This window comes from Chroicocephalus ridibundus, chromosome 14, assembly GCF_963924245.1.
Source record: "Chroicocephalus ridibundus chromosome 14, bChrRid1.1, whole genome shotgun sequence".
Classification (NCBI taxonomy): domain Eukaryota; kingdom Metazoa; phylum Chordata; class Aves; order Charadriiformes; family Laridae; genus Chroicocephalus; species Chroicocephalus ridibundus.
The window spans coordinates 1,906,026-1,933,755 of NC_086297.1; the positions used below are offsets into that span (position 1 = coordinate 1,906,026).

Consider the following 27,730-nt stretch of genomic DNA (forward strand, 5'->3'; position numbering starts at 1 on the left):
AAACACAAATGTAATCACCACGGGTCAACCAGCACCTGCCAGCGACCTTGTGATGTGTGGCTCAGGGAAAAACTAACCAAATCCCAGGCAAGACAGCAGGAGGTTTTGTTTCCACTGACTTGAAATAGGCTTCAGATGAAACAATAGTGTGACAGTCCGTGATTCCTCTTTCTTGCTTGCTAGGTTGGTGAGTGGAAGAGGAACAGAGAAAGCACACCACCCAGTCTGGCTCTGACATTGCGTGCTCAGCTTTAAGAAGCAGCTGCAGTTCAAATGGCCTAAATTTGCTATACAACCTTCATCTTGGTCAGGAAAAAGCCATTTCAAGCCTGCCCCTTCTAAGTCTGTCTACCTTGTGCCAGCAGTCACTCTCAGGTAAGACGCTGTTTGCTCCCATGTGGCTGCCTGTCACCTTCACTTCGCAGGCGTAAGCGGCTCTGCCCAGGCAGAGCTGAGCAGAACCCATGGAGGACCCTGTGGTGGCTCTGTGTCTCCTCTGGCAGCCAATGGTTCGTGGGTGGGAGTTTTCCCATGCCCTGTACAATGCTCTCTCCTTCCAGGAAAGGAGCCATGGTTAATTCAACAATCACAGCCTTTCTAAACAGACCCAACAGACAAGGCAGCCGAGCAATCGTCAGTTTGATTCTGACTGCACACAAGCCACTTCCAAAGGGCTCACCAATAAACGGCATAATCAGTCTCAAAGCAAAGCATCTTTTTAGCAAAAAAATTTTATTTAATTAAGCGAACATCTAAATCATAGTAATTTTGCTGCAACTCAGGCTTTTTCTACCCTTGCTACAACAAGAAAAACAAACCCCACAATTACATCCAGTTTCACTTGCCTTTTTTTGACAGTCTCTTGTGGCACAACAGCCTTGGCCAGCATTTCCTTGTATATTGGAGACTTTAAATAGCGGCCATAGGAGTCCTACTAGGAGAAAAAAGAGAAACTGGTAGTTATGGGCTGCAAACACCCTTATTAAAATCACCACCAAATACAGCTGCTCAGGAGCCAGGGAGGCTGGGAACTAGATAATCTCCCCCAGCAGCCCAAGGGACTTTGCATCTTTCAGGCAAATGTAGCTATTTAACCCAATACCCTTTCATCTTGGTGTAAAATTCCCAGGATTTTCCACCTCACAATAAAGCTTCCCAGGTAAGATCCAGACCAAAAGGTCTGAACTGAGCTTAGCCCAGGCCAGTGGTGTCTCACAGTCATTGAAAGGTGAGGTGATCATGTTTCAGGAGCCAAACTTTCCAGCAACTGGTGAAAATCTGCATAGTTCTGCTGCTTTCAGTGTCAATGTGCATTAGCTGCTACTCCGGCCCATAATGCTCCTTCCTGCTAAGCGTATTTTGTATTGCTCATAAGGAGGAATTACGGGTTACTTGTGGTCACCATGATCTAATGAAAGCCATGACATCACTGTGTCAGTACACTGACATTAGCCCGTAGTCTGCTGCATCAGTCAGACCTAGAAGGGTGTCTATCAACATAACCGCAGAAAAACGTGTGAAAAAACTCAGTAAAACTTGAAATGGGCCATGTCTGCTTATGCTCTTGGTACAAAACTCACGCATTTATATCACAATTGCTACTACCTTTCCCATCCACTGCTGAAATCCAGTTGGATACAAGCATCCCACCATAGGGATACCTCATGTGACACACACAGTGGTACTAACGGAATAAAGTTAAAAGATTTGTTCAAGCTTTGAATGAGTTAGTGACCAAGCTGGTATTAGAAAGTGGGGCTTCCAGCAGACACCTAACCTCCATCACCCTGGGGACATGCTGCCTTAGAGGGAAGAAGAAGCAGCAAAATACAAAAGCCTGAACCAGTGCTTGCTTAAGTCAGCAAATCTGAGGGATTTTCAAACAAAGGCCACTTGAAAGTGACAGCTGATAGCACACAAAGGCATGGAAAGGCCCAGAGAACTGGAATCCCCCTGAGGCTTTGGAAACAAATAACAAACCTTTTTCATCAGCATATAAATGTGGGTCTGAGCAGCATCTAAAACATAACGATGAGGGTGCTTGAGGCCTTTGACTGTGATGCCCATTGTTGTGCCATCAATGTTAATCCAGCGCCTTGCTCCTGGAGCCAGGAAGAGCCTGCAAGGAGGAGGAATCAACAGTGCAGTTATCAGCTGGAGAATTCCCAGAGATTCCTCTGTCTATGCATGAAAGGAAAAGTCCCTTCAGCTCCCCACTACAATTTGCTGTCCTGATCTTGGGCGGTCAATCTCCTCTTCAACAGTTTGACATGCAGTCACTTCCTCTTGCACTGTTAACACACAATATAAACCAAATTTTATCCCACTGGAAGCAAAAAGGGTCTCTCCACTCTCCTTGTGGCAGCCCCAAGGTCTTTGCTATTCCACACCTCTATTTACATTACATGCTAAGACCTAAATGTAATAGTGGAGAACAGAGAGGAAAAGTAACTATATAACAAAACAATATTTATGCTTTCATCTTCAAAAGCTCCTTTCCTACCTGGGACATCGGACTGCCACATTTGATGACAGCTTACAAAGAAAAGTCTCAGGAATAAATCATTTGGAGAATGATAATGCGTAGAAGGCAGTGATAGGACTCATGTACAAAGAGATTAAGAATACAGAATTACCACACTCACTTGTAAATTTCTTCTGCTTTTTCTTTGACCTTGGATTGGTCTCCATACTTGAGATCCTCACAGGCTTCCCAGAAACTCAGGTTCTCTCCTGCATAACAAGGATGCAGTCAGCAGAGAGCAAGACTGAGGAAAATGCAATGCCATTTATTAACTCCTAAACTTGACTTAGTATGTCTTGGCCCAATTCAGTCTCCCCAATTCTTACTGCCACCTTGAAAATCCCCCTGGGACTGAAGGAGGAAAACAACTTTCCCCTGTTCTCTGCTCAGGGACAAACGTCACCTGGAAGAGCTTGTGAATCCAGCCAGTTCCAGCTTGCCTGGGAGCAGTCCCCCGGCACAGGGAGTGCCCTGGGCTGTATTTTGTGTCCTGTGCCACTAGATGGTATTGCATGCACTGGCTGCACAGCCATCGCCTCCGAAGTCACTTCTACTGCCTTTACTTTGCGACTTCGTCATTGCCTCAGCTCACAGCACCTACTGCGAAGGCATGGATTTCCACCACTGCTCTGTCCTGCTGGGTGGCCTAGGCAAGGGCAAAGAAAGAGACGCAACAGACCCACCGCTGAACTCCTTCTTCAGGAAGAGCTGGAAGTTCTGCCGACCTTTCGGGTCTCGTATCAGCTCACTGAAATTGAAGGCCCATCGCTCCACGCGCATTCTGGTGGGGACTTCCACTCTGCACACGTTGAAAACAAACAGCACTGCCAGTTTCATGTGGCCCATCTAATTGGCAGATTAATTAAAACCAAAATGCCCTTTGCTGGAATGCCAAGAGACTTCTCAGCACTCTCTGTTTTCCAGAATGCTGTAATGAGCTCCTGAAGTCAGCCCACTAAGTAAGCTGTAATTAAACAACTTGGTACACAGTGGGATGAGGATTTATCTTGGATTTATGCTGCTCTCACAATGACGGCCCAGCTTTGCCAGAGGTTTTACTCAGTCCCATTCTGGCGGAGGCACTGCTTGTGGCCCAAACCTTTCTTCTCATAAAGGCATTCTGTGAAGGTATCCTTTGGGGCTGTCTAATGGGATGTTATCATTCTAACAGGATTTCTGGTCTCAAATGAGAACCAGTAATATGCTGTGTGCCTCAAGCACAGAGATGCCACTGTATAATTAGCAAATACTATCCAAATGGAAAAGCAAGGGAGACCTCAGAGAAGGGATGGACAGCCAGTATGTGCCTCCAACCCAAATTTTCTCCTAAGAAAGCAGCCTGAGGTGTGCACACCAAGGGCCAGGGGTTGAACCCTGAATTGCTACACCATTGGCAGCACCTAATTTAGCAAGGTTAACGCTAAACCAAGTGCTATACCTGAGCGTAACTGGACATATTCCATTCCTGTGCTAGTAAAAGTGGACTTCACTCATCCAAGGGGAGGATTAGACCCACTCAGCAGGGGCTGAGTGCATGCTCCCATCATCAGTTTAGGAATTTCTGTAATGTTAAGGAAGGCTCCACTTGAAGAAGATAATACTGGAAGTTCAGCATGGAGTATACCCAAGAGGCAGTTTCTTTAGCATGGCCAGACTATGTCAGAAAGGGAATGCTTCCCTGCTCATGATCAGAGACCAGATACCATGACGAAATCAGCGGTTCCCTTTTCTGATTTCTATCAGCATAAAGGTCAGTGTAAACCACAAGCTGGCAAAAGAACACAAATACAATACATACAGCTTTGCATTGAGATCCCAGAACTCAGGGTCATCTGTTATCCAGGGGTTGCTGGGGAGACATCCAGACAGGATAGGGTCATTGGAGAGGAACTGCTCTGAGTACTTCACAAGCCTGCGGGCAAATCCAACAAAATCAAAACAGTAATTTGCAGGAAGAATTGCAGCCACCTCCATTACAACCAAAGAAATGGCTGCACAGACTATAGATGTCTTCAGAGGTGCAGCCCTATCAGCACGAGGATCTGGAATGTGGCCCCTGCCTTGCTAGAAAAATTGATTCATCAGCTCAGTTAATCTTTTCCTTTTCCCAAACAGTAATCTTCTGGTTGTCTTTCAAAGCAGTGATTTTGTCAGTTCAAGCGCAGGGAGATACAAGACTCTCTTCCATCGCCTCCTTTTGCCTCTTCATTTCAAGGAAATGGGACTAAGCCCTCAAACAGCTTCTGGCTCCTTCTCCAGCCAACTGGAAAAGGCCTGATGCTGCGCTGGTTTTGCCACACATTACAGAGAGGAAAGTGCCAGAGAGGAGGAAAGCAAGTGCTGTATTTGCTCAGGGTGGGTTGTCTGCAGCCTTCCCATGGGGCGTGGGAGAGCCCAGGGAGCCCCGGGAGAGGTGGGAGAGTGCTGAGGGCACATCCCAGCTTCTCCTTTCCTCCGCTCACCTACCGCATGGCTCATTCCTCTGCAAATGACTCAGAGGGCTTGGCACAAAGCAAAAATGTCTCTATCCTAGCAGGAACCAGACAAACACTTCTCCTACCTTCTAAGTCAGCCAGACTTGTAATTACAACCGATTTCGCTAATAATGTCCTGGAATTTCAGCTTTCTCCTCCCTTTTTCATTCTTGAAAAAATCATCTGGTTTCTGCGTTTAAAATTCCTTCCAGGCCAAACTGCTTTCATGTGCTCAAAGCTGGGAGTGCACTGTCCAAGGACCCGTTGCTAACAGGCACCTTGGCACAGATCCTGCAATTATACAATGTGCCTGCACAAAGCATACCACAGGTTTGGCACAGAAGTGCTCGATCCTATCTTCTCACTGGAAATGCCAAGGCATTCATCACCTGCATTATTCACTTCAATCCATATATTCTAATCAAGCTACAAATCTAAACCTGTCAACTCAGGTAACATTGCTCTGTCCTTTTACTGATTAGTGCTTTGCAGCTCCTCCTAAATCAATGCAATGCTCTGATGCATGCACACTATCTAGTTTCTGCTCTTATCCTCATCAATAATCATTTGATTTGGACCCAATCTGAGATGGAAATCCAAATTTTTTCTTCTAGGCGATGGGCGTTATCCATCAGAAGACTAGGACCAATGTGTGAAAAGCTCCATTGCCAAACAGTTAAGGACCACAAAAGTCCTGGAAGGCAGTCAGGTGTCCCCAGCTCCAGCTCACAGTTTTGAAAATTGAGGCAGGAGAGTTTTAAGCGACCTGGGAGTCAGTGATGGGTGAAATGAGTAGAAGTTGTGGCTCTCTGAAGACAGCACTGCTTCCCAGACTCTTCCTCCCACTTCATTCATCCATGACTGTCTTCTCCCAGGGAACAGGCCTGAGCACCTTGTTTATCTTAGATTCGATATGAATCTCTGGGTGGCAATGACTAAAACAGACTGGTGGTGTGGACTGCACCTCTAGGCAACTGGCCAGCACATAAAATTCCAGGTAAGAAATGCCTGTGGCAAATGCACTAATGGCTAGTGCTAGGACTTTGCACTTAATTGGCTTCATCAAGAACCTGATCAGGAAACACTCCCACTGAGAAGAGGAATTGCTAACTAATTGCTTGGACGCTCATGGAGTGTGTTCCTTCATAATACAGAATAACCAGAGACTTCCCCAGCTCTGCTGTCTTCTGGTGAGCATCACCATACAAGCAAGAACACTCACTGGGGCTGAGTTCAGCCCAGCAGGCTGGGGACCAGGGACAGGAGGGTCAGTCTGTCTCTGCTGCTTACTCGTCCCGTGAAGGAACAGGCACAGGATGGACACACTGCAGCATCCTCGCAAGGCAGCATCCATGCAGCTGCTTTTCCAGACTGCAGAGCTGTGCTGGGTCCCAGTTGCCACGGCCCAGTCCTGACCAGTCTGAACATCTCTTGATTTCCGAGGGAATCTCAACTGAGAGGCTGGTGCTCCTCTACAGACATTCACAGCAAAAGTCCCCGTAGCTCCAAGGGAGACTTTGTCATGAATGGGACCCTGACCCTCCTCTGCCTTATGCCTCCTGGCCCAGGCAACACACAGCCCAAACAGCACAAACAACACTGCATGTGACCACCACATCGATTCCCCCGACTGAGTCACCAGCTGCTACAGCAGATAGCTTAATCATCTCATTAGGAGATGAGTGCTGAAGACTAATTAATGTGTGAACAGAAGGAAATGAGGACTTACCCTCCGAGAGAGACAGAAGATTTCACTCTGGACTTCATGATGGCCTGCTGATAGTACATGATCTGAGAGGGATCAGACATGTCCATGGTTAGAAGCATGGAGATGTGAAGACAAGGCCGTCTATCTGAACCTCAAACGTGCCCTCTCCCAGGTAGTGAGGCTAACTACAACAGGGACCGCTTCTTCCCTGATTATTGGATGTCCAAGGAATCAGAGAATCTCTAAACTGTCTTAGTAAAATGGCTGTTCTCACTGAGCTTATTGCAAGTGTCAGAAGAGCATTTTGCAATGTGCAAGTAATTAAAAAGCGCTCCCCATGGTATATAAAAATTGGATAATAGCTACCATTCTAGGCACCTACAAATGCTCTGGATGATTTAGCATGTAATTGTCATTGATCCTTGGCTGTCTCTACACTGGCGCCACTGGATGTATCTCCTACGATTTCCCCACCACTAATTTTGATCTATTGGATTTTATCCCTGGTGTCTGTCCTTGCTTGAGCCTTCCCGTCACTGGGAGAGCTGCTGGCTGCCTGCAGTGGGAGGTGCAGGGGCAGGAAACGTCCCAAAAGCACATTGACCAAAAGCTCCATGGGGCAGAGATTCTGCCAGCCAAACCCAGGTGTTTTTAGAACAGCTTGTCCCCTGCAAAAGGGGCTTTAAGCCCCCATGCAACACCAACATAAGCAATACATAGGGGATGAACACCTAGAAGTGAGGGGGGGGCCACTTACCTCTCTCCTATAAACATCCATAGTTTTTTTCTGTAAAACAAAGAAACAAAAATCATTAAATTAGGATGGGTGCTTTCACTTTTCTGAGACACGAAAACACCGTTGCAGGGCTGCCGCTGTGCAGCGCTCTCCAATTAATTCTCATTACAATTAAAATCAAACACAGCAGCTCAGCTAATCAGGGTATCATCAAAGCTAAGAGCATCCACACACGGTAAATCGTTCCATTAGCTGTATTTACTGTTTAGCCTTGCTTCTTCCATCACAGTCTGCCTGTATGCCTTCAATTAAGGGGTTATTCTAATGGAGCTAAAATAGATTCGTTTACGAGACACAGATTAGATCATTCAATATTAGCTAAAGGAGACAGGAACCAACACATTGCAAAATATAAACACCACAATTAAAAGCCTCAGAAGCAGTATCTGCTGTGCAAAGGGTGCTTATGTTGTGATTTGAATAACTCAAACTATGTTACATGTCATCCACAAATGAGCAAGCAATTGAAGGCAAGAAATTAACTGCAGGGTGTTTATTCACACAGCTTCCTTTGAAGCACAGTTACTTCGTGTGAAATAAACTTGAGGAGGGAGAAGGAAAGACAGGCTAAGTCAGGGATGCTCACAGCAAGCCTTTAAAGGCTTATACAGTGTTTTGGTTCTTCCTCTCCCATTTTAGCCAACAAAATCTGCATTCCAGAATTGTTCTATCAAACTAATCCTGTGGCAGACACGGGCATGCAGAGTGCCTTGGTGAAGTGCAGTTTGTGAACCATGAGGGATGAAGCACGTAGTATTGAATGGCACAGGCAGCCTGCTTCTCCCATCTTCTCCCCAGAGAACCTGAGCTGCCCCTAGCTTAGGAAAGGCAAGATGATCTCCCAGGGCTGCTTTGTGAGGGGACCATCATGAGGACACTGGTGCAGATCTACTTTTGCATTTTAACCATTGACACTAGCCCTGCTCAGGAGGGAGAAACTATTCTTTATATGGAAGAAAAATACGCACATTTTGCTGAAACTTGGTTGGTTTTGAGAGGGCACACTCACCATTTCAGCAGCAGGAGCCAGATATGCAGCAGATCAGCCAATCTGTACAGCACTACCATGAAGCCAGCCCATCTGATCCTAACACAAACCCAGACTGGCCAGCGCAGTACTAATAGAAATCCTCACTGTGGCATTGCAAAGGGATGAAGCTTTTTCTGCCGGAAATATCACAACCAGCTCTGAATGACTGCAGTGCACAACCTCAGCAGGGACAAAAAGGAACGCAAACAGTAGCTGCACCAGCAGCGATGCTCTGCTGGCCACACACAAGGAACTGCGTGCGAGGGGTAAGGGCTGACACATCAAGGGGAGGAAAAAACTCTTGGCCAACAGGATCGGTGCCCACAGGGCTGTACAGCCTCCCTTGCTGATTCAAAGCCTCCTGGGACATCACATAAATGATGGAGGACACATGGACTAAAGAACAGCTTTTCACCATGTAGCTGTACCCCTGATGCCAGGCCAGCTTCCATGTAGGCACCATTTCTTCCTCTGTTTCTACAGTGTCATCATTGTTTCAGAAAGACTGTAGAAACGTGGGGCAAAAAAACCCCACCTGCTTGTGCAGAGAAACTCGCTGCATCTACTGTCCTAGAAGTGTCCTCTTTAGAGAACTTTGTTTCTGTTTCAGGCCAGGTATTTCCTGCACTATAGGAGATCATTATTTCCCTGGGGAACCAGAGATACAAACCTGGCCCCATCAGACTTACAAATGCCACCTGAACTGCTCCATTTGATGGAACTTTAGTGTGACTTTAAAATCAACACGTTAAAATCATTAGATGGTTTTAAAAGGCCCCTCGTTTCTTCCTCTCTTTTGTCAAGTGGGTGTCTCAGACAGGCCTGGTGCAGTGGGGCGAGGAGAGGTGGATGCTGGCATAATCGCTTGAAGGCAGCTCATGTGGCAGTAAGATTGTGTTATCTTCTACAGGGGTCTTAGAGGCAGGCAGCACACGACACACACGAGACAAACAGCTGGGGGAAAAGAGTAAAAGAAAACAGTAAGCTAAATGTTATATAGAGCAAGAAAGGCATGAATTAAAATGCCATCACAACAGAAAAATTATATGTGGGCAAATAAAATCAAAGATAATGCCATGTCTGCAAATAAGGAAAGACTTTTTTAAGTGCATCCTACTCGAAGGATCCCCCCTCCTGTCACATGCAGGTCAGTGCTCTGGACAGCTGGTCCTGGGAAAGCCAAGGGCCTTTGATGGGGTGCCCCAGGGTGGGGAGGGGATTTGCCAAGGCTCGCACAGAAAAGGGGGCTGAGCATCACCGCCCAGTGGCACACACTGAACTGGAGCGGAATCAAAGAGGTGCCCAGCACTGAACACCCTATTGAGGGCTGCAGGTGCTGGCTGTGCCCAGCCTTTTCCAGTTCTCAAATCCACAGTAACTGGGAAGGATCTCAGCTGTTTCACCCCAGAGCTGCACATCATTTCATTTCCCTTTCTCCCACAGTGTTCCCATCCCCAGTTTCCAGCTTAGCTGCTGGTACAAGGGACCCTGAATACTCTCCGTGTCCCATTGAGCGCTGCTAGTTATCCCCACCATCCTACCTATCCTTACCCCTGAGAGCACCATTGCTGAAGTGCCTGTGCCACCCTCATTTGGAAGGAAATAATATTTGGAACAAAAGAGTAATTTCTTATAATGAGATTAATTTTGCAATGCCCTTAATGAGTGACTTATCGCAATTACCGCGGATAAGCTCCCCAGCCCTGCAGGCTTCAAATCAAAATGGCAATTAGTGAAAGACCTTGGTCTGTCTCAGGCGAGTGCCGCGTGCTGCTAAACATCCTCCTCCCCAGGACACACAGCAGCACTTGGACACCCTGCACGGCCTCGTCACACCCCGCTGCCACCAGCCGAGTGCTCCCCGCGAACTGCAAAGCTCAGCTGGGAGCCAGCCAGGACCTACTCAAGAGCCCTGTGTTGGAGCCGATCCACACGGCTGAAGCCACGAGCTCCTACAAGAGCAGCTGGGCCATCTGCTAATTTCCAGCTAACCATTCGCATGGACCTCCTCTGCTCTCAGTGTGGGTCTTTCTGACCACATTGTGGAGATAATGGTCATTATGTTTTTGTCTGTCTGGCCACCATTCAGTGTTTACAGGGGCCATAAACAGCTGGACAACAGCTTCTGTGTGTATGCCCAGATGGAGCTTGGAGTGAAGAACAAGCACAGAGGCAGATTCTGAGTCTAGCGTAAGATCATCTCAACATGCATCTCCACTGTCCTCGTGCTTCCAGCTCAACAACGGGAAATCAGATCTGTAACAGTCCACATGCCCAGTTTTGTTCAAATTGCCGGTTTTCCCCTATCTTGTTTATCTGCTTCTGACCCTGTTATTTCAAAAAATGTGATGGATGGAGCAGAAGTTATGTGTTTATCAGGCAGCCAAACGGACAGAGGCTTATGAAACTAAAGGCCAGCAATGACTATGATAATCCGTGGCTGATTCGCTGCATACAACAAGCCAGGGCATTTCGGTCAGTAGCCCCTGAATCTAGCACAGTGATTTTTGGCTGAGCTAAAGCACCTTTCAGAAAGATTCTCTGGTTACAGAAGGCAAAAGCTGAGTGTGTACCTGCAGGGAGTCAGCGGGCTCTGGCAGTTGCCTGGTAACTCACTGAGTAGCGAGGCTCGATCAGGAGCCCGAGACCCGAGTAACAAAAGGCTAAAGCATCCCTTAATTAGCTGTTCAATGGACGGCTGCTTCTGCCTTACTCCTCCTGCCCAACTACAACTCCTAACTCATTATAACCGAGAGGGATGCCCATGGGTCAGTAATAAAAATCCCTTTCAAAGGAGTGCGATGTTTGGCTGAGCACCTGTTTATCCCCGGAGGACTCTATCAATTAGGGAGGCAGCAGCCCACCAAAGGGTCTGAGGCAAGTGAAAGAGAGATGTTCATGCCAATATCAGCTTCAAAGAAATCATTCTGATGTCAGAAATTAATTATCACCGGGAAAATTTTCTTTCTCAGCTGCCAAGATAAAAGAAAACTAATTGGCCAACAAAGTGAAGCTAGACTGAGCAGGAACAGAGACACAAATCAATTAAATGGGTGCTGGATTCATGCACTCATTTTCTGCTCTCATCGTTTCACCTATGTCAGAGCCAGAGGCTGAGCCCACAGAAAACATCGATAAAACTCTGCACCACCTTCAGCAGGGGTAAGATATGGCCAACAAAGCACAGTCCAGCTCAGCATTTACCAGCAGAGCTTGGGACATCCTTTCTGCTCACCAAAGGCTGTTGAGCCACGGGTGTTTGTGACAGCAGCCTGCAGAAGTAGGAAAAAAAAGCTGCTAGTCCAAAGATGGCTCTACGAGAGACAAGCTTTTGGCTGTCTCCTGTGTTGTCAATTGGTCTTTCCAAAGCAAAAAGAGGAGCAAGAACCACTTCCCCCTTCAGCTCAGGCTCCAGAGAGGAGGCATAGCTCAGAGATCAGCTTAAAGGAGAAAAGCAGTGAGGTCACCCCAAAGCTGGTGTCTTTAGGCTCATGCCCTCCTTGGAGTCTCTGCTGATGGGAGGAATCAACCATCTCTCTTATGTCCAGGCTGGAACTGAACGGAGATCCCTCAGCTCACTTCCTCTGTGCTACCAAGCAGCTGGCAGATGGCTATGGGCTTTCAGACCGTTTGCAAACTTAAAATCTCCTCCCATGTCAGCTGTAAAACTGTGGGTGGGAAGTTGGCTTACTCCTCTTTTCTATCCCTCTGCCTTTCCTCCACTTTTTTCCTCTTAAAAAAAAGAGAAAAAGAAAAAGGCTTTCAGCAGCTGCTACTTACAGCAAGAAAAAATAAAATGCACCCGAACCCTACATTTTGCTCATTTTCAGTCTCTATAGCAACAGAACACAGTTGGCCAAAGCAATTATCCTGCCTCTGGCTGTTGAGATGTTTAAAGGCTGTTACAAAAATGAGAAGTTGTGGGAATACAGTGAGTGTGATCACAGTAACATTTGCATTTAATTGCTGAGAGACATTTTGACTTCACTTCCAAATGAACACCATTAAGTGCACAAATCCAAAACCGCTTAAAAGGACTGATGGAGAAAGAAGCGCAGCTCCAGCTCCTCATCCATTGACTGCATGTGTCTTATTGTGGACTCTGAACCAGTCCCACCCAGTTACAGCCTCCACGGTCTCTGTTCATTAATTCTGTTTCTTTACAGTCCAGCTATACAACATGCATTCTTAGGTAACAGATTGTGTCTCCTACCCACCACACCAACTTCTCCACTTTCTTACCACACATTACCATTTTGGAGGTATTCTGTCATTTTATTTTAAACCTGGATCTTTCTTCTGATGCCCAACCCCACGCAGAGCTCATTCACCGCTAATAAAAAGGCAGCAACAAGCATCTGGAGGTAGAGGATTCCTTAATTCAGCTTCCCCAACAGAGAAAACACGTCCTGTAGCTAAACACTCACACTTACTGGTGTGGCAAGAAAGCTGACAAAGCATTTTCAAGCCAAAAGATGCTGCCAAAGCCTATTTTGAGGGCTCCACCCCCTGGACAATGAGACGGCTTCAACTTCTGGCCTGTTTGGCTGTCACCCTGAGCTGACTCGCTCAGTCTGCAGTGCCCAAAAACCCACAGTCCCAGGGATGTTGTCTGGGTCCTCCCAAACAAATTCAGTAGGTATGAAACAAAAACCTGTCTCACCTGGTTTACCTTATTTTCATTGGGATCCGTTACGCGGTCTATTCCATACTCTAGGACATCTAGCATGCCGGGCTGTTATGAACAAGAAACATCAATAGCTTTATAACTCATTTGTTTGAGGAAGTTTGAGAAGACCCCGGAGCCCCGAAGGGCTTCAGTGCCAGCAGCTCCTGGCCAGCAGTGCCCTGGGGGAGCTTTGCCCCCAAATCTGGGATCACTTCCCTTCAAGCATGGGTGCCACTGCCGAACCTCCATCCCTTGTGCCTTGGAGAGCAACCAAGGAGAAAGGTGCAGACTTGGGGCAGGCTTGGGCTGACCCGTTCCTTGAGGAGAAGCAACACGGTGCACAGCCCAGAGGCTATGCCCACGGCTGTGCCCATAGCATGCGGGAGTTTGTCCCAGGTGGGTGCCGGGACGGCACCACCAAAGCACTAAAGCCACACACCATCATCCTCTACTTACGGGAGTTCGGTTCACAAGCCAGTAGGCTCTCTCCTGGCAGTCCAGGGCATACCTGTCTGCTTTCTTCCGCTCCTTTCCCGCCCTGCAAAGCCAAGAATAGGATTTAACTCTACCAGGGGAATTCATGAATTTTGCTCTCCTAAAACCAGTGGGATGAGAAAGGGAGCACACCTCCAGTCCCTCCCTGCCCCAGTCTGAGTGCGTGACGCTCTGATGCAGCCTCCTGACCACATCTCACCCCAGCTAATTCTGGTCTGCAGATCACGCTGTTCACACGGCCACACATGACTGTAGCTTTTGAGAAATCATCGTCTTCCTGAGCTCAGCTGGGAGCAGACACATCCTCTTTTGATTAGACAGACAGCCCTTTGGTAGAGTTTTATGCTAACAACCCGCTACTTGTGGTCAGTCCTGCTGCCTCATGTTTATCCATCTCTGATGTCCCCGGGTGCTATCTGAGGACTGCCACACAGAGATATATCCTGCCACGTCTCATCCCCGTCTCACAGTAAAGGGGGGCATTTCTCACAAAAGTTATTTGGAAATGGTACGAAGCAGTGTTCCCAGGCACTAAAAACCAAATCACCTCTACTATTAAATAGAAGAAGCACCAGCATGGTTTGGTCTTGGACCAACTAATTCTTTCCCAGACAACTCCTGGGCACAATTTGGGACTTAGCATGGGCAACAGAGCATTCCCAGAAGGCTGTTTGCATGTGGCCACCCTGCTGTGGTTAGCAGGGTGGATGCGGGCTGTTCTGCACCAGTCTGCCCCAGCATCACCATCAAACAGCCTCAGACGTGTTTAATCTACTAGTTCAGACACAGTCTCGGTATCTAACTTTAAAAGTGCATTTGGCATCTCTTAGCCCAAGTCTGACCTCAATTTACAAGAACAACAGTCTCGTGTTTAATGAGACAGTTATCTGATGAGCTGTATTCTGACGACTTGGCTACCATCCCAGTGAAGACAGAAACACTGCTGAACAGTGGAGGCAGTGCCTGCCATGCTGGAAGGTGAAAAAAGGTAAAAGGAATAATACACAGAAGTAGGAAAGATCCTATCTCTAAAGGAGTAATCCCATCTCACATTCACTTTCCTGGGAATCTGAAGGATTCAGCTCCTAAAGTTAAGACATTTTGGCTGGGTGCGTAAGTATGCATTTCAGAGTTTTCTCCAGAAATCCCTGCTGGGAACATTTACTGCTTCTTGATTCAGGGCATTCAGTTCAGCTGTGAGACACGTGCAAGCAAGAATTGAACCAGACCAAGAACATGTCCTAAGTCCAGTGGTCTGATCCACAAATGCTCATGGACATCCCTGAGCTAAAAGAAGCTGTCTCTACCGAGGGCTTGCACGCTGCAACATCAGACCTCGGCTTCTTCAGGGAGTCACATCAGGTGCAAAATCTAAACCTCCCCTTGCACACTTACACATGTGCAAAAACCATTTGCAAAGAGGCATGTGCATGTGTCGGCAGGAAAGGCACCCACCCCCGCCTCTGCTCTCGCTCTCACAAACCACACCGATTCATGTCTTCGGCAGAGAAATGCCAGGCGGGGAGAGAAACGCAGGTGCAGCGGGCAAGGGCGAAGCTTCACAAGCGGGCATCCAGTCATTTGAAAACGACTGAAATCCTTCACTTGTGAGTGCAAAGTGAACAATGTTTCCTTGTTAAATGGAGGAACCCCAAGCTGATATGAAAGGCAGGTTTGTTTCACAATCTTAAGGGGCACTTACAAGTTATTTTAAAGCTGCAGTTTATGTTTTTAAATTGTAATTTAACTGTGTACCAAGACAGTGAAGCTCTGCCTCCTCACACCCTCCCCAGTGATGCAAATAAGGGAATGCAAGTCAACTCACTTATACTGCTCTTTGGCCTGCATAATAACAAAATCCCACTTGTAGTTTATCTTTTGATTGAGCATGTTGTAATGTTCCTGGAATAAAAAAAGAAAAGCAGTTAGTGTGAAAATTCTGGACAAGGCGCTCCCATGGTAGGGTTTTCTTGACTCTCCATAGCTCAACTAGGCCAGGCTGGCAACCAAGCCAAGAAATCTGGATTGTTCTGAACGTAATTACATGAATTGCAACAGTTCAAAAATACCACTGCAAGGAGAGCAATTATCCCCTCTAAAGTTATCATTGACTTCAGAGTATTTTCCTGTACTAGCCGCTTTTTCACTGCCAGAATTTTGGCTTTTGACGCTGCTGGAGTAACACCTCATGCAATTGAAGAGGTGATTTTTTGCCACGCTACGTTCATTAGCAACAAAGGGCTAAAGCTACAGCAAACACAGGGCTTGCCATGGAACAAGTACAACATCTCCTTACCTTTTCATATTCTTCTAAAATCCCTTTCCTCTTAATGTTCTTCTTTGCTAGGTAGATTGCTGTGGAAGAAGAAGCAATTAAACAGTCAGTTATACTTAGACCAACAAATCCAAGAATAATTAAAAATTTACCCACAGGACAAACACAGGAATCTTTGTCTGCTACAGTATCTTCCCAGGCATGAGCTCCAAGCTCACAAAAGATCACTGAAAAAAAATGAACTTGGTGCTTTCACTTTGTCACTGATGCTTCAGGAGCCAGTGCCCAGGCTGGGAGCAGCCACGCAGAACGGGCAGTGTGTGCCTCCTGCCAGCAGTCACTCCTTTGGGAACTCAGGCAGGGTTCCACAGGTCAAACGATACTGGACCAAATCTTTAAGATGTTGAGGTTCTGCAGAAGTGCCTTCAGAGGCGTCCCTGCCCAGGACAGGGAGGTTGGAACTAGATGATATTTAAGGCCCCTTCCAACCTATGATTCAGAGTTTGACCTCCAAGTTTTCCAAACACAGGCCAATGTTTTGTTCAAAGTTCTATTAAAGACATTCCAATCTAAAATGGGCTTTTTTTTATTTCTCCAGAAGGTCTACAGCGTAATGTAGATAAAAGCCACAGAGGACAATCTTGGTATAAACAAATCAGTCTTTGAACTGCACAGCCAGCAGGAGCAAACCAAGCTGATCCGCCCAACTTTCACAACCAGCCCTATAATAAAAAGCATTATAAAGGCAACAAAAGATTGATACAGAAAGAGCCATCAAGAGATATTTGCAGCCACTGTGCACTATATAAGGAAAGAACTATCTCTGAATGCAGGGCTTGATCCAAATTGACAGGAAGACAGTCTTGGGCTCAGATCCAGGAATACACTTAACTACTCAGGGAAATATAACCTTGTGTTGAATGCCTCCCTGCCCATCACAGTATTTCAGATGTGTTCCAGTAGATGGGTCTTAGTGGAACCTAAGAGAAGCATAAGCACTTTCTCTCATCAAGACCACCACAAGGCGGTCACATCCAGAGCGTTCCCTCAGTTCAGCGTTACTGAGAATTATTCACGAAATAGCATGAAAGAGAATGCAAGGGCTGGTCATTGCATGTGGACACACAGCACAAAAAGATGAACAGCAAACTCGGCGCAGGACTGCGTGCACAAACACAAGGGCTTGCGCTACAGCTCCTAAGCATGTATAATGCTATCACTTACCATAGTCTGTGTCATCAGCAGGCCAGCTCTGTGCAGGCCAGAAATAGGGAGTCTGCAGAAAAACAAGCCTTTCTTAGTGCACAGTAGCCTTGAACTCATGCCAAGAGGTGCACAGCACCACTCACAGTGGAGGGAGAGGAAAGTTCTCCTCTGCTAGACTCAGAGCCTCAGATCCTACAGCAGGAGACTCGAGGTCAGCAGACTGCCAATATCAAATCCACAGTCATAGCCAGCCTCTCACTGCTGCCTGAGCATTCAGACTGGGATGCTGGAGCCTGATTTGGCACCGTGTAGGAACCAGACTCCTCATTCAAAGTACGAATGAGGGTACCTTAATTTCCCATTCCCCACTTTCCTGGAATAACCTTGATAACATCCTGTTATTACTGTGCTTTTTGTGTATTCATTATTCAGTGTTCCCAGATCATTCTATTTTCAACCAGTGATTCCATTTGCTACTTTAAGACCTGGAAGGGAACACACATTTGGAAGAAAGCACAGCTAGTTTGAAGTTGAACAAGTATGCTAATTTAGTTGAAGGAAGTATCACAGTTTGCCTGTAAATTGTAACCTGACACACAGAACTGAGGGAACTGGCCTGAGGCTTCTGTGTGGATCCCTTCCTCCTGCACAGTGAATGATAAGCACAGCTACACAGCATGGCCTCACGACTACAGCTCCTGGGGAATTGCCCCAGCTGCCTGTTTTTAAAACTGGTGCTGAACTCCCTCTCAATGGCTTTAAAGAAGATGCAACTCACTTGAAACCTGTACAGGCTGCCGTCTGTCTTAAGGGTGAGATTCTTTGGCTCCTGAAGAGGGTAGATGTACCCGTATTTGACAAACAGGTCACCCAGGTGGAGCGCCTCTGAAAATGGAGAAGACAGATGTTTTGATTGCACAGAAACAGCGCACTGGAATTTAAAAGTGAGCTGCTGCTCAGCAGAGAAGAATTCATCTAAGAGGTTTTGTCTATGGAGACCTTAAAGTTTTACAACTCAAAGCTGAAAAGCCTCAATTTTTACATACAAATACCCACCTTCCTCGGTGATCTGCAAGCGTTGGTGAATCCACTGCAATATATCATTACCTGTAAAGCAAAGAAAATGTCAGGTGCTTGAGATGGGGAGTGTGCCAAAAGCCATGGGCAAAACCGAGCCTTCTCCAGTCCTCACCCCTCACTGTGCTCTGGATCTCACCAAGTGCACAGACCCCTTCTTGCAAACATGCTTTCAAATGCTCCGTGCAAGAGAGATCTCCAAGCGGAGATAAAATGCGCTGCCGCTCTCTCACTGGCCATGCCGTCCTTCAGGCTTTCTCCTGACCAAGCAAGCAGCAGCCCCTGGGAGAGGGAGCCCGAGGCAGGCAGTGACCTCAGGATGGCACAGCGTGAGCGTGTGAAAGCACACGTGGCCTGAGCCACACTTAAACACTCATCATTGGCTTAGAAAGGACTTAAGCAATGCAACAGCTTCCACGCCCAGGGAAGGTGAAGTGCCGCGTGTTTTGCACCATCTCATCTTGAAAGATTCACTGCAAAGTATCTCCAGATTCACAGAGCAGAGTCCTGCCTCAGTTTTAGTAAAAGGCCAGTGACCAGTCCTCTTGAGTCCTTTAAGAGACACAATTTTCAGTACAGAAGGGATGTCTGAGTCTCAGACCCAGCTTGTAGTGGTCACAGGACATATCAAAGGGAAACAAGATTTCTGTGTTCACAAACACTTAATCCCTCCCAGTTCTTTTGTTGGAGTGTGACCAGTCATACCCATGGTCAGCATAAGCCTTCAGCAGTTTTAGGTTTATGTTCTGGGGGCATATTTCATGAACCTCCTTCAATTTAAACAGTGCAAAAATGCACTCACTCCCTGACCAATTGTTGGTCTTTTCCTCCAAACGTCCCCTAGGACTGCAGATTGAGGTGTTGACCTTTCTTGACATTGCAGTGATGACTTAACTTTCTAATAGGGGCTCAGAGCTCTTATCCTACTGCCTGCTTCCTGAAATAGATGAAATTAAAGGATTATCTCATCACTCATTTCTAGACAGCTCTCTCTGAAAGCATTTTCCCCCAAAGGTGTGCATTTAACATGAAGGTTTATTTGCTTTTTCTGTTGTAAGCTATTTTACTGACACTGAATTTAACTAGTTATCTTCCTGCACGTGGAGAACTAAGCTGTCTTCAGTGGATCTGTGCCCACTGCTCTAATGTCTTCACCATTCCCTTACTAAACATGAATCAGTCTCTTTTGCAACACCCAGAAGCCAATCGGTATATATGCAACTTGTGCAGCAATAAAAATATCATAGTTTAGAGAGTGATGACCGCCACACAAGGAGACTGGAACTCACTTGCCTATCAGAAGTTGACTAGAATTTATGACTTATGCAAGAGGGAACTTGTAGCAATTCTGGTAAAGGAACCAGAATAAAGCAGACAGCACGCAAAGAGGATGAGCATCAACAGGCATCTTCCCTCCACATTATTTAGCTGTGGACTTTTAGGAAGTGATATTTTACATTGGCCAGACATCAAGAGAAGTACTTGTTCCCCCTGCACTTAATCTAGGGGGCACGTCATCTCCAGTACAGGGGAATCTTTTCTGCAGTGCTGCCTTAACTATCCACTAACAGCTAGGGGAGGCAAGGCCAGCTTCTTTGCAGATGCAAAGCACTCCACCAAATTCAGCTGCATAATAGCTGTGTAAGCCAGGATATGGTTTGTACTGTAATGCATGGAGGGTGCTGCTGAAAACAAGCTTCAGATGTCATCCAAGTTCTCCTTACGCTTTCACGGACTGACTGTACCCATGGGCAAGTGACTTCATCTCAATGCCTCTGCTTCCTCATTTGAAAAAAAAATTGGAGCAAACAACACACAGGGTCTACTGGGCTTTGCAAATACAGTGGGGTAAAATTAATCTATTTAGCCAAGTTGTCTCCTGAGTTGCCTGGAGCAAGCTCACTGGTTTCAGTGGGAGTTTTTGTTCTGGATTTCAAAGTGCTGCAGAAAGACTAAAGCAGGAGAAGGAAACTTTGGTACAGTATGTGTGAATATTTATAGTGGCAGATGCCTCACAAGAGCTTTTGTGGAGGCTTGGAGAACAGGGAAGCAGAGGTACTGATAGTGCCCTGTGAAAGGAGCTAGCAGGCACAAAGGAGACTGCGATAAGAGCTGCCTGTAATACCATCCGTGACACAGCACAGCACAGCTCCCCATCTGTTTCTTCTTCAGCCCGCTTGAAGGAGGAAAAGCTGTCATTTAGAGGCAGAGAAGTGGGTTGAATATTTTGTTCTTTTCCTGCGTACTGAAGAAAAATTATTACTAGCAGAAAACCTTAAAAGGGAGACTAATTGTTTATTGCTCATTTCTGAAGTACCATCTTTCAGTCTGACTCCAGGATGCCTATTTTAATCATATTTTAATATGTATCTTTATTTGTGACCCAGCCTCATGGGGAATATGACAGGTCAGGAGGCTGAAGCACCTACTCACCTCGACGCTAAGAGAAAGCAAGGTCACTTGAGTTAAACTCACATGAGACAGCTAAAAGCACACGATTATCAATCTTTGTGTCTCTGATTCAAAGAACCAGGAGTGAAATGAGACAAGAGTGAAAATGAGACAGAGGGAGCAGGTATGCCTCAAAGGATGCACAGCAAGTATTTATTGGGAACATGGGCTCCAGTATGCAGCCAGGCAGTGGTAACCCTGGGGTGGCCACGGGGTCAACACATCGCTTTTCTTTGATGAACTTCCTTGTCCCAGTCCCTTCCCCTGGTGCAGCTCTTACCTGCCACAGCATGTGGGATGTTTGTGATCATCACCCTCTGCGTCTGCGTCTTGATGCCTGTATCTGGATTCTGCATCTCCATCATAAGCGCTTCAATCTGCAAAGCAGGGCAGGGACGGGACACGTTACAGGAGTGGACAGGAGGGTGCCCCAGGATCACTGCAGCTCTGGGCAGCATCCCAGATGGGTATGTGCCACAGGAACGGATGCAATGACCACAGTCCTCTGCAAACCTCCTCTTTTCCATCAGAGATGCCACCTCCGAGCCATGTCAGCTCTCACACTGACTCACAGTGTCACTCCCTCCTACAGAAGACACACGCACAGCTGGGGTTAGCAGACCAGGGACAGGATGTAACCACTCCGTGAGAGCTGGGCTAAAAAACCAAAAAAATAAAAAAAAACCCCTCTGCTACCCATGAATGTTCTTTTCTGGCTCAGTGCGCTGTTTGCTGGGGCAATAAGAAAGAAAAAAGGGTGAGGAAATAAAATCTGTGCTTCTATTGCACAAATACCCCAGCTGTGCATAGACTTGTAGATATTGCACCATGCACCAAGCAAATAAGCAATATTTTGGCTGAAGACCAAACAGCAAAGGTTCTGTTTCTGGTCTGCAGATAATAACCAGACAAGACTTTAGAAGAGCAACAGCAAATGCACACCACTTTGCTCCAGGGCCGAGCAAGAAGCTCAAGCCCGGGGGAGATGAGAACGGCCCGTCCTTTGAGAAAGCACAGCCACCACCCAAGCCAAGGCTTTGAAAACCTGGCCAAGGACCGATTACAGCAGGGACCAGAATTTACATGTGGGAAAGCAGACTGCAAACACAGAAATAGAGCCCAGCTTGTAAGAAGGAGGTGTCCAAGGGACTCTCCAGCTGTTCCTGGGGATGACTGCACTCACCCACCTGGGGTCTTAGCCCTGCCTGTGGGCAGCAAAGCTCAGTCCCTCTGGGGATGGGACAGAGACCCACCATCCAGAGCAATGCACCCTCCCATCTGGCAGCATCTCCCGCTTTTGATTCCTGAGGGATGCTGATGACTCGTTTATAGACTCACTGCCTGAGTTTTTAACAGATCATGTTACGGAGGATGAGTGCCACCCTCAGGGTCAGACTTCTTTTATTTCTGGTTCCCAATTATCGTTTTTTTTTTTTTTTAAAGATGAAGATTTTCAAAGGTATTTTCCTCCTCTTATATTTGACTTCTTGCTAGCACCATCCTAAACGTGCAAGAGCCCCCTGCTTGCACTCAGGATCCTCTGCTCACACATGTGGGGTTGGGCATGCTCTTCATCTCCTCGTTTTATATTACCCAAGTGCTGTGAGAACATTGGCTTTGTGGAAGATGCTCTTCTTTTTGTCTTCTGCTTCCAGAGATATTAAATCAAAACTGGTCCAACAGGACCAATTTGGTCTCTCTGCACATTCATTTCAGGCGAGGCTGTAGCTTTTTAACTAGGATTAGAGGATTTAATGAATGTCACTTGATGACACCCATGCATAATGAAGGGTATTGTCTTCACAGGCACCACAGTGACTTTGGTCCTACGTCTTGCCAAGTTCAGTGAGGATTTAAGCCTGTAGTGACAGGATGCACTCCAGGCTTGACAGTAAAAATGGATTTTCAACTGTTTTTAAAGCCGGTGTCAAATTAATACTAAAATGGAGAAGCCTGGTAAAATTTCATGCAAATATTCGTATAAATACTTATATAAAATATTTTAAAATAGCAAAACCAGTTCCAAAGCAAAGGAACGTGAAGGCTTTTTTAGTCCTTTTAACTGAACCCCCAATTTCGGCCTCAGCAAGTTCAAGATTGGGCGTGGAGAGAAGCTCATGTAGCTGTGCAAGACGAGGCAAGGCCAGACAGTCCAGCAGGCAGGGCACTAATTTAGGAAACTCAGATTCAGTTCCCTCTCAGCAAACGTGGGTGATCTTGGGGAAGTCGCTTACTCTCTCCATAACCACGTGTCCGCTCTGCGGACAGCACCTCGTCAGCACTCAGGGATACTGGGGGCAAACGCAGCACGGCTTATCACCACCATACCCCAGTGCCGTGACCAGCAGGCAGGTCCCACCAGGCTTGAGGAGGACTTGTTCCTTGCTAGCACAGCACACCCTGCCCCAGCATGGAGCTGCTGTTTGCTCCCCAGTGGGCTCGAGAGATGGGTCTTTACCATCCGAGAGCGAGGAATTGGCTCAGAAACGCACACAGCCTCTCAGCACAGCATGTTCCCTTTCTTCAACGAGCAAAGAGCTCCAGACTCTTGTCGTGTTCATACCCCGCTGGGCTCCCTCTTGCTGCTGGAGAAATAATATACATTAAAAAGAAACAAGTGAGATGAGCCAAGGAGCTGCTGTTGGGGGGGTGCCTGCTGCTGTGGCTGCAAACCATGCACTTTGCTGATCAAAACTCGCCCTCTCTTCCTCTGCTCCTAAGGGATCACTGCTGATTATGGGTTGCTGGTGATCAGGAGTTGCTATCAGCACCAGCATGCCAGCGGGAGGCCAGGAGCGCTTGCTAAAATACAGTGGGAATGTTTGCTTGCACTGCTAAGGGCCCTAGCACATTTTTCACGCTTTCAGTCAGGGAAGTGCTGCCTGGTTTGAATTTTGTAGAGCCAGAAGCCACTTCCTGATGCTCGTTGATGGGTGGAGATGTGCACTGAGGTAAATATCAGTAGGAGGATTGCTGAACTAGCCAGGCTCCATGGTGAACTTACAGCAAGCATAGAACCACCGCTGGGCATGAGCCCCACCATGGTCTCCCTTCAGATCAACCAGAATGTCTGCACAGAGTGACCTCATCCTGAAAGCCACAGAGGAGACAACAGGAAAACTGTCTGTCCCCCATCTGATTGCAAGATGTCACCGGGTTCACTGAGTGCAAAGCAAAACTCAAACTCGCAAATGATAAGAAAAAGCATCACTACATTTCAGGAGCACATGGGAAGCCCTGGGGAGGGTGAGGGTCCTCTCCACAAATGATCAGTGATTGATGAGGTGCCCATAGTTCTGGAGGAGGATGGGTCCAGCATGGATGCTCTCCCACAGGAGAGAGCACTCGGGGCAGATGATCACTGATGGATTGCTTGGGTGAGTTACCCTGGGTGGGTTTCCCATCCTTGTTTCTCTGAGCTTTACCCTTTGGGCACCCGCCAGCTCCCCATGGTCCAGACATCTGCACCACAGAAGTGTCAGGCTCCAGGTGCCGAGACTCTGACACGCAACAGCAGAACACTTCCGAGGTGAGGCGTTCAGCCCCTCTCAGTGTCAGCCCAGACAGAGGCATCTTTGCTTCAGATGTAAGACAGACAAATTGTCCCAGCACGCTCCAGCTCGCAGCTGAGTGCCCACTCCTGGTACTATAATTAAACATCTGATTCTTTCTCTATCGTGAGTATTTGCCCAGTTCTAGCCCCCCTCACTGCCCAGTACTGTTTGCAAAGATCATCCCTCCCTGCTCTGATCTCCAAGATAGCAATACTGTCCTCCATCGTTAACTCCAGCCTCAGAAGAGTAATTCAATTGTTCTCTAGATCTACAACTAACAATCCTGCTTTGCACATTCATGGATGATCAGAAAAAAAGAAGAAATGAAAGAAAATAAATTGCTAACCACCTAAAACTTCCTGCTTTTTCTTAATTAAAGCTGAGAGGAGGAGGCCTGTTCCCACCCAGTGCACAGTGATCCCACACCCAAAGGAAGTAAATCCGTGACTGGGGCGGGCAGGGCTTTAGATGGCTCTTTCCACGTGCTCCCTCTTCCCACACTGACCCACCGTCACCTCTCCAGCCGAGCCTCCTACTTAAACCTACACAGCAGCAAAACCAAACCTAAGCACAGTCCCACCTGGCCGAGCACACCGCCTCTCACCAGGGCTGCTCGGAGCACATCACGCTCGGTGCAATGCTCCGCAGAAATGCATAGTGGCAGCACCTCCCCATCTGGAATAGGGAAAGGGAGGATGGGATGAGGCTGAGCTTGGCCTAAAGACTCACTTAGAGAGCAGGAGTCCAATGGATAGCTCCTTCCAGCAAAACCACAATTCAGATGCTCACACATCTTGAAAAACGAGGCAGAGGAGGGACAGCAGCTGCTGGAGAGTCTAAGCCCAGAGAATTGAAGCTAGGCCGGAGAAGCCCCTGGCCACGCTGCGGACCCCAGGCCAGTCCCTCCCCAGTTGCAGTGCTACCTTGGGAGGAGCCACCAGGGACTAGAATATGGAGGGGGCAGAGGAAAAAGGCGAGCAGCATCCATCAGCCCTACCCACAAGGTATGAGTCACAATGCAGCTCATGTAGCACAGCAAGAAAAAATACACAGCCCAGCAGCCGCTGGAGAGCACAACCCTGCCTGGCACTGCCTCCTGCTTTGCCAGCTGATGCCCAACAGAGGCCAGATCCTGGCTGCTGGGGCGGGCACAGGCACCAAAAGCTTGGGCTGATTCAAGCTCTCCCAGCATCTGGCCAAGTGCATACAGCCAAAATGCATTTCACAGGCTTCCTCCTTGCCCCGACAGACTTTTGTGCCAATATTCTTCCTACCAAGACAGTTTAGGAGGGGAAAATAATAGAATAAAACCTAAGCATTAGTCATGGGTATTTCATGGACTAGCAGGCATTGCAAAGCCTTAGAAGGGGCTCCCCAATTCCCCCATGGTTTGGCCATGAAGACCAAGCTCTACGCCCAGCCCAAGTCGTGCAGAGCAACCTCACAGCAACTACATGGCACTGCCCATCACCCCCAAAGTAACCCCCTTTCCTCTCCCCTGTCCGGTGGCAGGATTGCTGTGGTCACAAGCTGAGGAGAACCAGCACACAGAGACACATCGCAGCTGCAAAGGTGCAACAGGGGCAGCAGCCTGACAACATGGCAGGAATCCCTCCGTGCGGCTGGCGCAAACCCACAGTTACAGCCTATGTGCCAGCTGGTGGCAAAGCTTGAGCACAGATTTAAGCAATTAACAAAGCTTCTCTCTAGGATTTTAGCTCCTTGAGGATCTAAGCCTGCAAGGCACTCACTGGATGCCTGCTAAGCATCCTCAGCTCCCACCACAGGCAAGCAGTAAAGGTGCTTGGTATTTCAGGGGAGCTCTGAGGACACGGCCCTCAGCATACAGGCCATACTGCCATGTAACAGCCAAGGCTCCATCCGTGACTTCCCTGAGGTCTGAAAAAAAACAGAGGAGGAACGAAAGCAGAGATGAGAGCCAAAACCTTTCTGCTGACCATCTGGGAGCTTCCTTTCCTCATGCTAACAGGTCTTAGACTTGCAAAGCACTAGAACTACCCAAATCCTCTCATTGCTCACAGTGTGAGTGGCGCACAGTCCGTAACAGCAGTTGACTACATTTTAACAAGTCTTCCCACCTGAGGAACTCAGAGCACTTTGCAAAGACTGCTATGCTCCTACAGAGCAGCTAAAGCACAGCTGCTGGAGGTTGTTTTCTCAAAGCACACAGCTTGTCCTTTGCACCCTACATGCAACTCCACAGAATATTACTCAGTGCAGAATTTGTCCGAGAGTATTTCCTTTGGCAGGGCTCCCCAGCTAAATTTACCTTGAAAGACAGCACCAAAGAAAATACCATCTTTACTTCCTCTAGCCTAAAAAGTACAGTGCTTGTATTGCCAGGCTCATGCCTTAGCACTGAACAGCCCCAAATTTCCTCCCTTCTCCCCCTGGAACCCTCCTCAGGTCGTGGGTGTTGCAGGAGAGCTAACTGCGACTTGAACAGCAACTGGCTGGCTGTACTTGTCACTGGAAATTCAGCTAATTCCACTCAACAGGATAAGCCACAAGCAGGAAAGGTGGGTGGGAGAAAAGCTAGCTTAACACTCTGCTTTTTAAAATCTGCAGATACAAATTAAACGGAAACTGGCTACACTTTTGAATGAATGCTACAGGAAAAAAAAACCACCTAATGTTTTACAAAATTACGCATCACATCCAAAAGCGTAGGCATACATCTTCCCACTCTTTCAACTGTTTCTGGTCACAAATACGCTTGCTTCTGAAAAAGTAGAAAGAGGCAGAGAGCAGATAGTTGGCCATGATACATTGATACATCCTCCCAAAGCAGACATAAGGTGGAAGTACTGGGAACGCGTGTGCTGGACCAACCACGGCCCAGAGCTGAACTGAGTGGCCTGGTGCTGCAGATGATGGTTTTTCCCCTGGGAAATGACACAGTTTTGAGGGTCTTTGGGGAAAAAGATGGGAGACAGAGAAAACACATCAGGAGAATAATTCAGCTGAGGCTAAGCTATAAAAAAACCCCAAAATTACAGTTTTATTTTCTCCATGACTCCAGCACACGTTGCCCCACAGCCTGAACCCCAGAGCCAGCTGGGACCCACAGGGCGCTGCAACAGGTCTCAGCCCCAAGCCCCCAGAGATGGGGCTGTCACCCCTCGGACCCCGCAACCCCAGAGGGACCCCGCAGAGCCGTGGCCGGGCAGGATGCTGCGAACACGGGTCCCCCCGCCCGGAGCACGGGTCAGCGCTGCCCCAGGCACCGCACCGCCCGCTGGTGCTGGTGCCCAGAGGGGTGCGGCTGACCCCCGCTCAGCCCTCACCTTTTTCAGGAAGGCCATCCGCGGCCGGTGGCGCTGGCCCTGGTCGAGCCGTGTGACGGTCATGGTGGCGGGCAGGGCAGGGCGGCGGGCGGAGCGGGGTGGCGGAGCGGCGGCCCCGGCCGGGCGCACCTGGCTGCGGCCACCCGCCGCCCGCCACCGCCTC

The 27,730-nt window shown here is 47.8% G+C and overlaps 1 protein-coding gene across 2 annotated transcripts in view; it reads right to left on the reverse strand.

Annotated features, from left to right (window-relative positions):
- RGS9 (regulator of G protein signaling 9) overlaps positions 1 to 27,730 on the reverse strand; it is a 39,167-nt gene extending 11,437 nt beyond the window's left edge. Inside the window, exons 1-16 of one of the 2 annotated variants that reach the window (XM_063352012.1) lie at positions 27,568 to 27,730; positions 20,986 to 21,082; positions 18,234 to 18,284; positions 17,956 to 18,062; positions 17,196 to 17,247; positions 15,993 to 16,051; positions 15,522 to 15,598; positions 13,658 to 13,739; positions 13,205 to 13,267; positions 7,464 to 7,493; positions 6,728 to 6,789; positions 4,323 to 4,436; positions 3,208 to 3,323; positions 2,646 to 2,733; positions 1,981 to 2,119; positions 846 to 931 (exon numbers count right to left, since the gene is read on the reverse strand). In XM_063352012.1, coding sequence (XP_063208082.1) covers positions 846 to 931; positions 1,981 to 2,119; positions 2,646 to 2,733; positions 3,208 to 3,323; positions 4,323 to 4,436; positions 6,728 to 6,789; positions 7,464 to 7,493; positions 13,205 to 13,267; positions 13,658 to 13,739; positions 15,522 to 15,598; positions 15,993 to 16,051; positions 17,196 to 17,247; positions 17,956 to 18,062; positions 18,234 to 18,284; positions 20,986 to 21,082; positions 27,568 to 27,630 — 1,286 coding nt within the window. In that variant the 5' untranslated portion in view covers positions 27,631 to 27,730. Of the gene's footprint in view, positions 1 to 845; positions 932 to 1,980; positions 2,120 to 2,645; positions 2,734 to 3,207; positions 3,324 to 4,322; positions 4,437 to 6,727; positions 6,790 to 7,463; positions 7,494 to 13,195; positions 13,268 to 13,657; positions 13,740 to 15,521; positions 15,599 to 15,992; positions 16,052 to 17,195; positions 17,248 to 17,955; positions 18,063 to 18,233; positions 18,285 to 20,985; positions 21,083 to 27,567 lie in introns of both variants that reach the window. The other variant, XM_063352011.1, reaches the window with a different exon arrangement.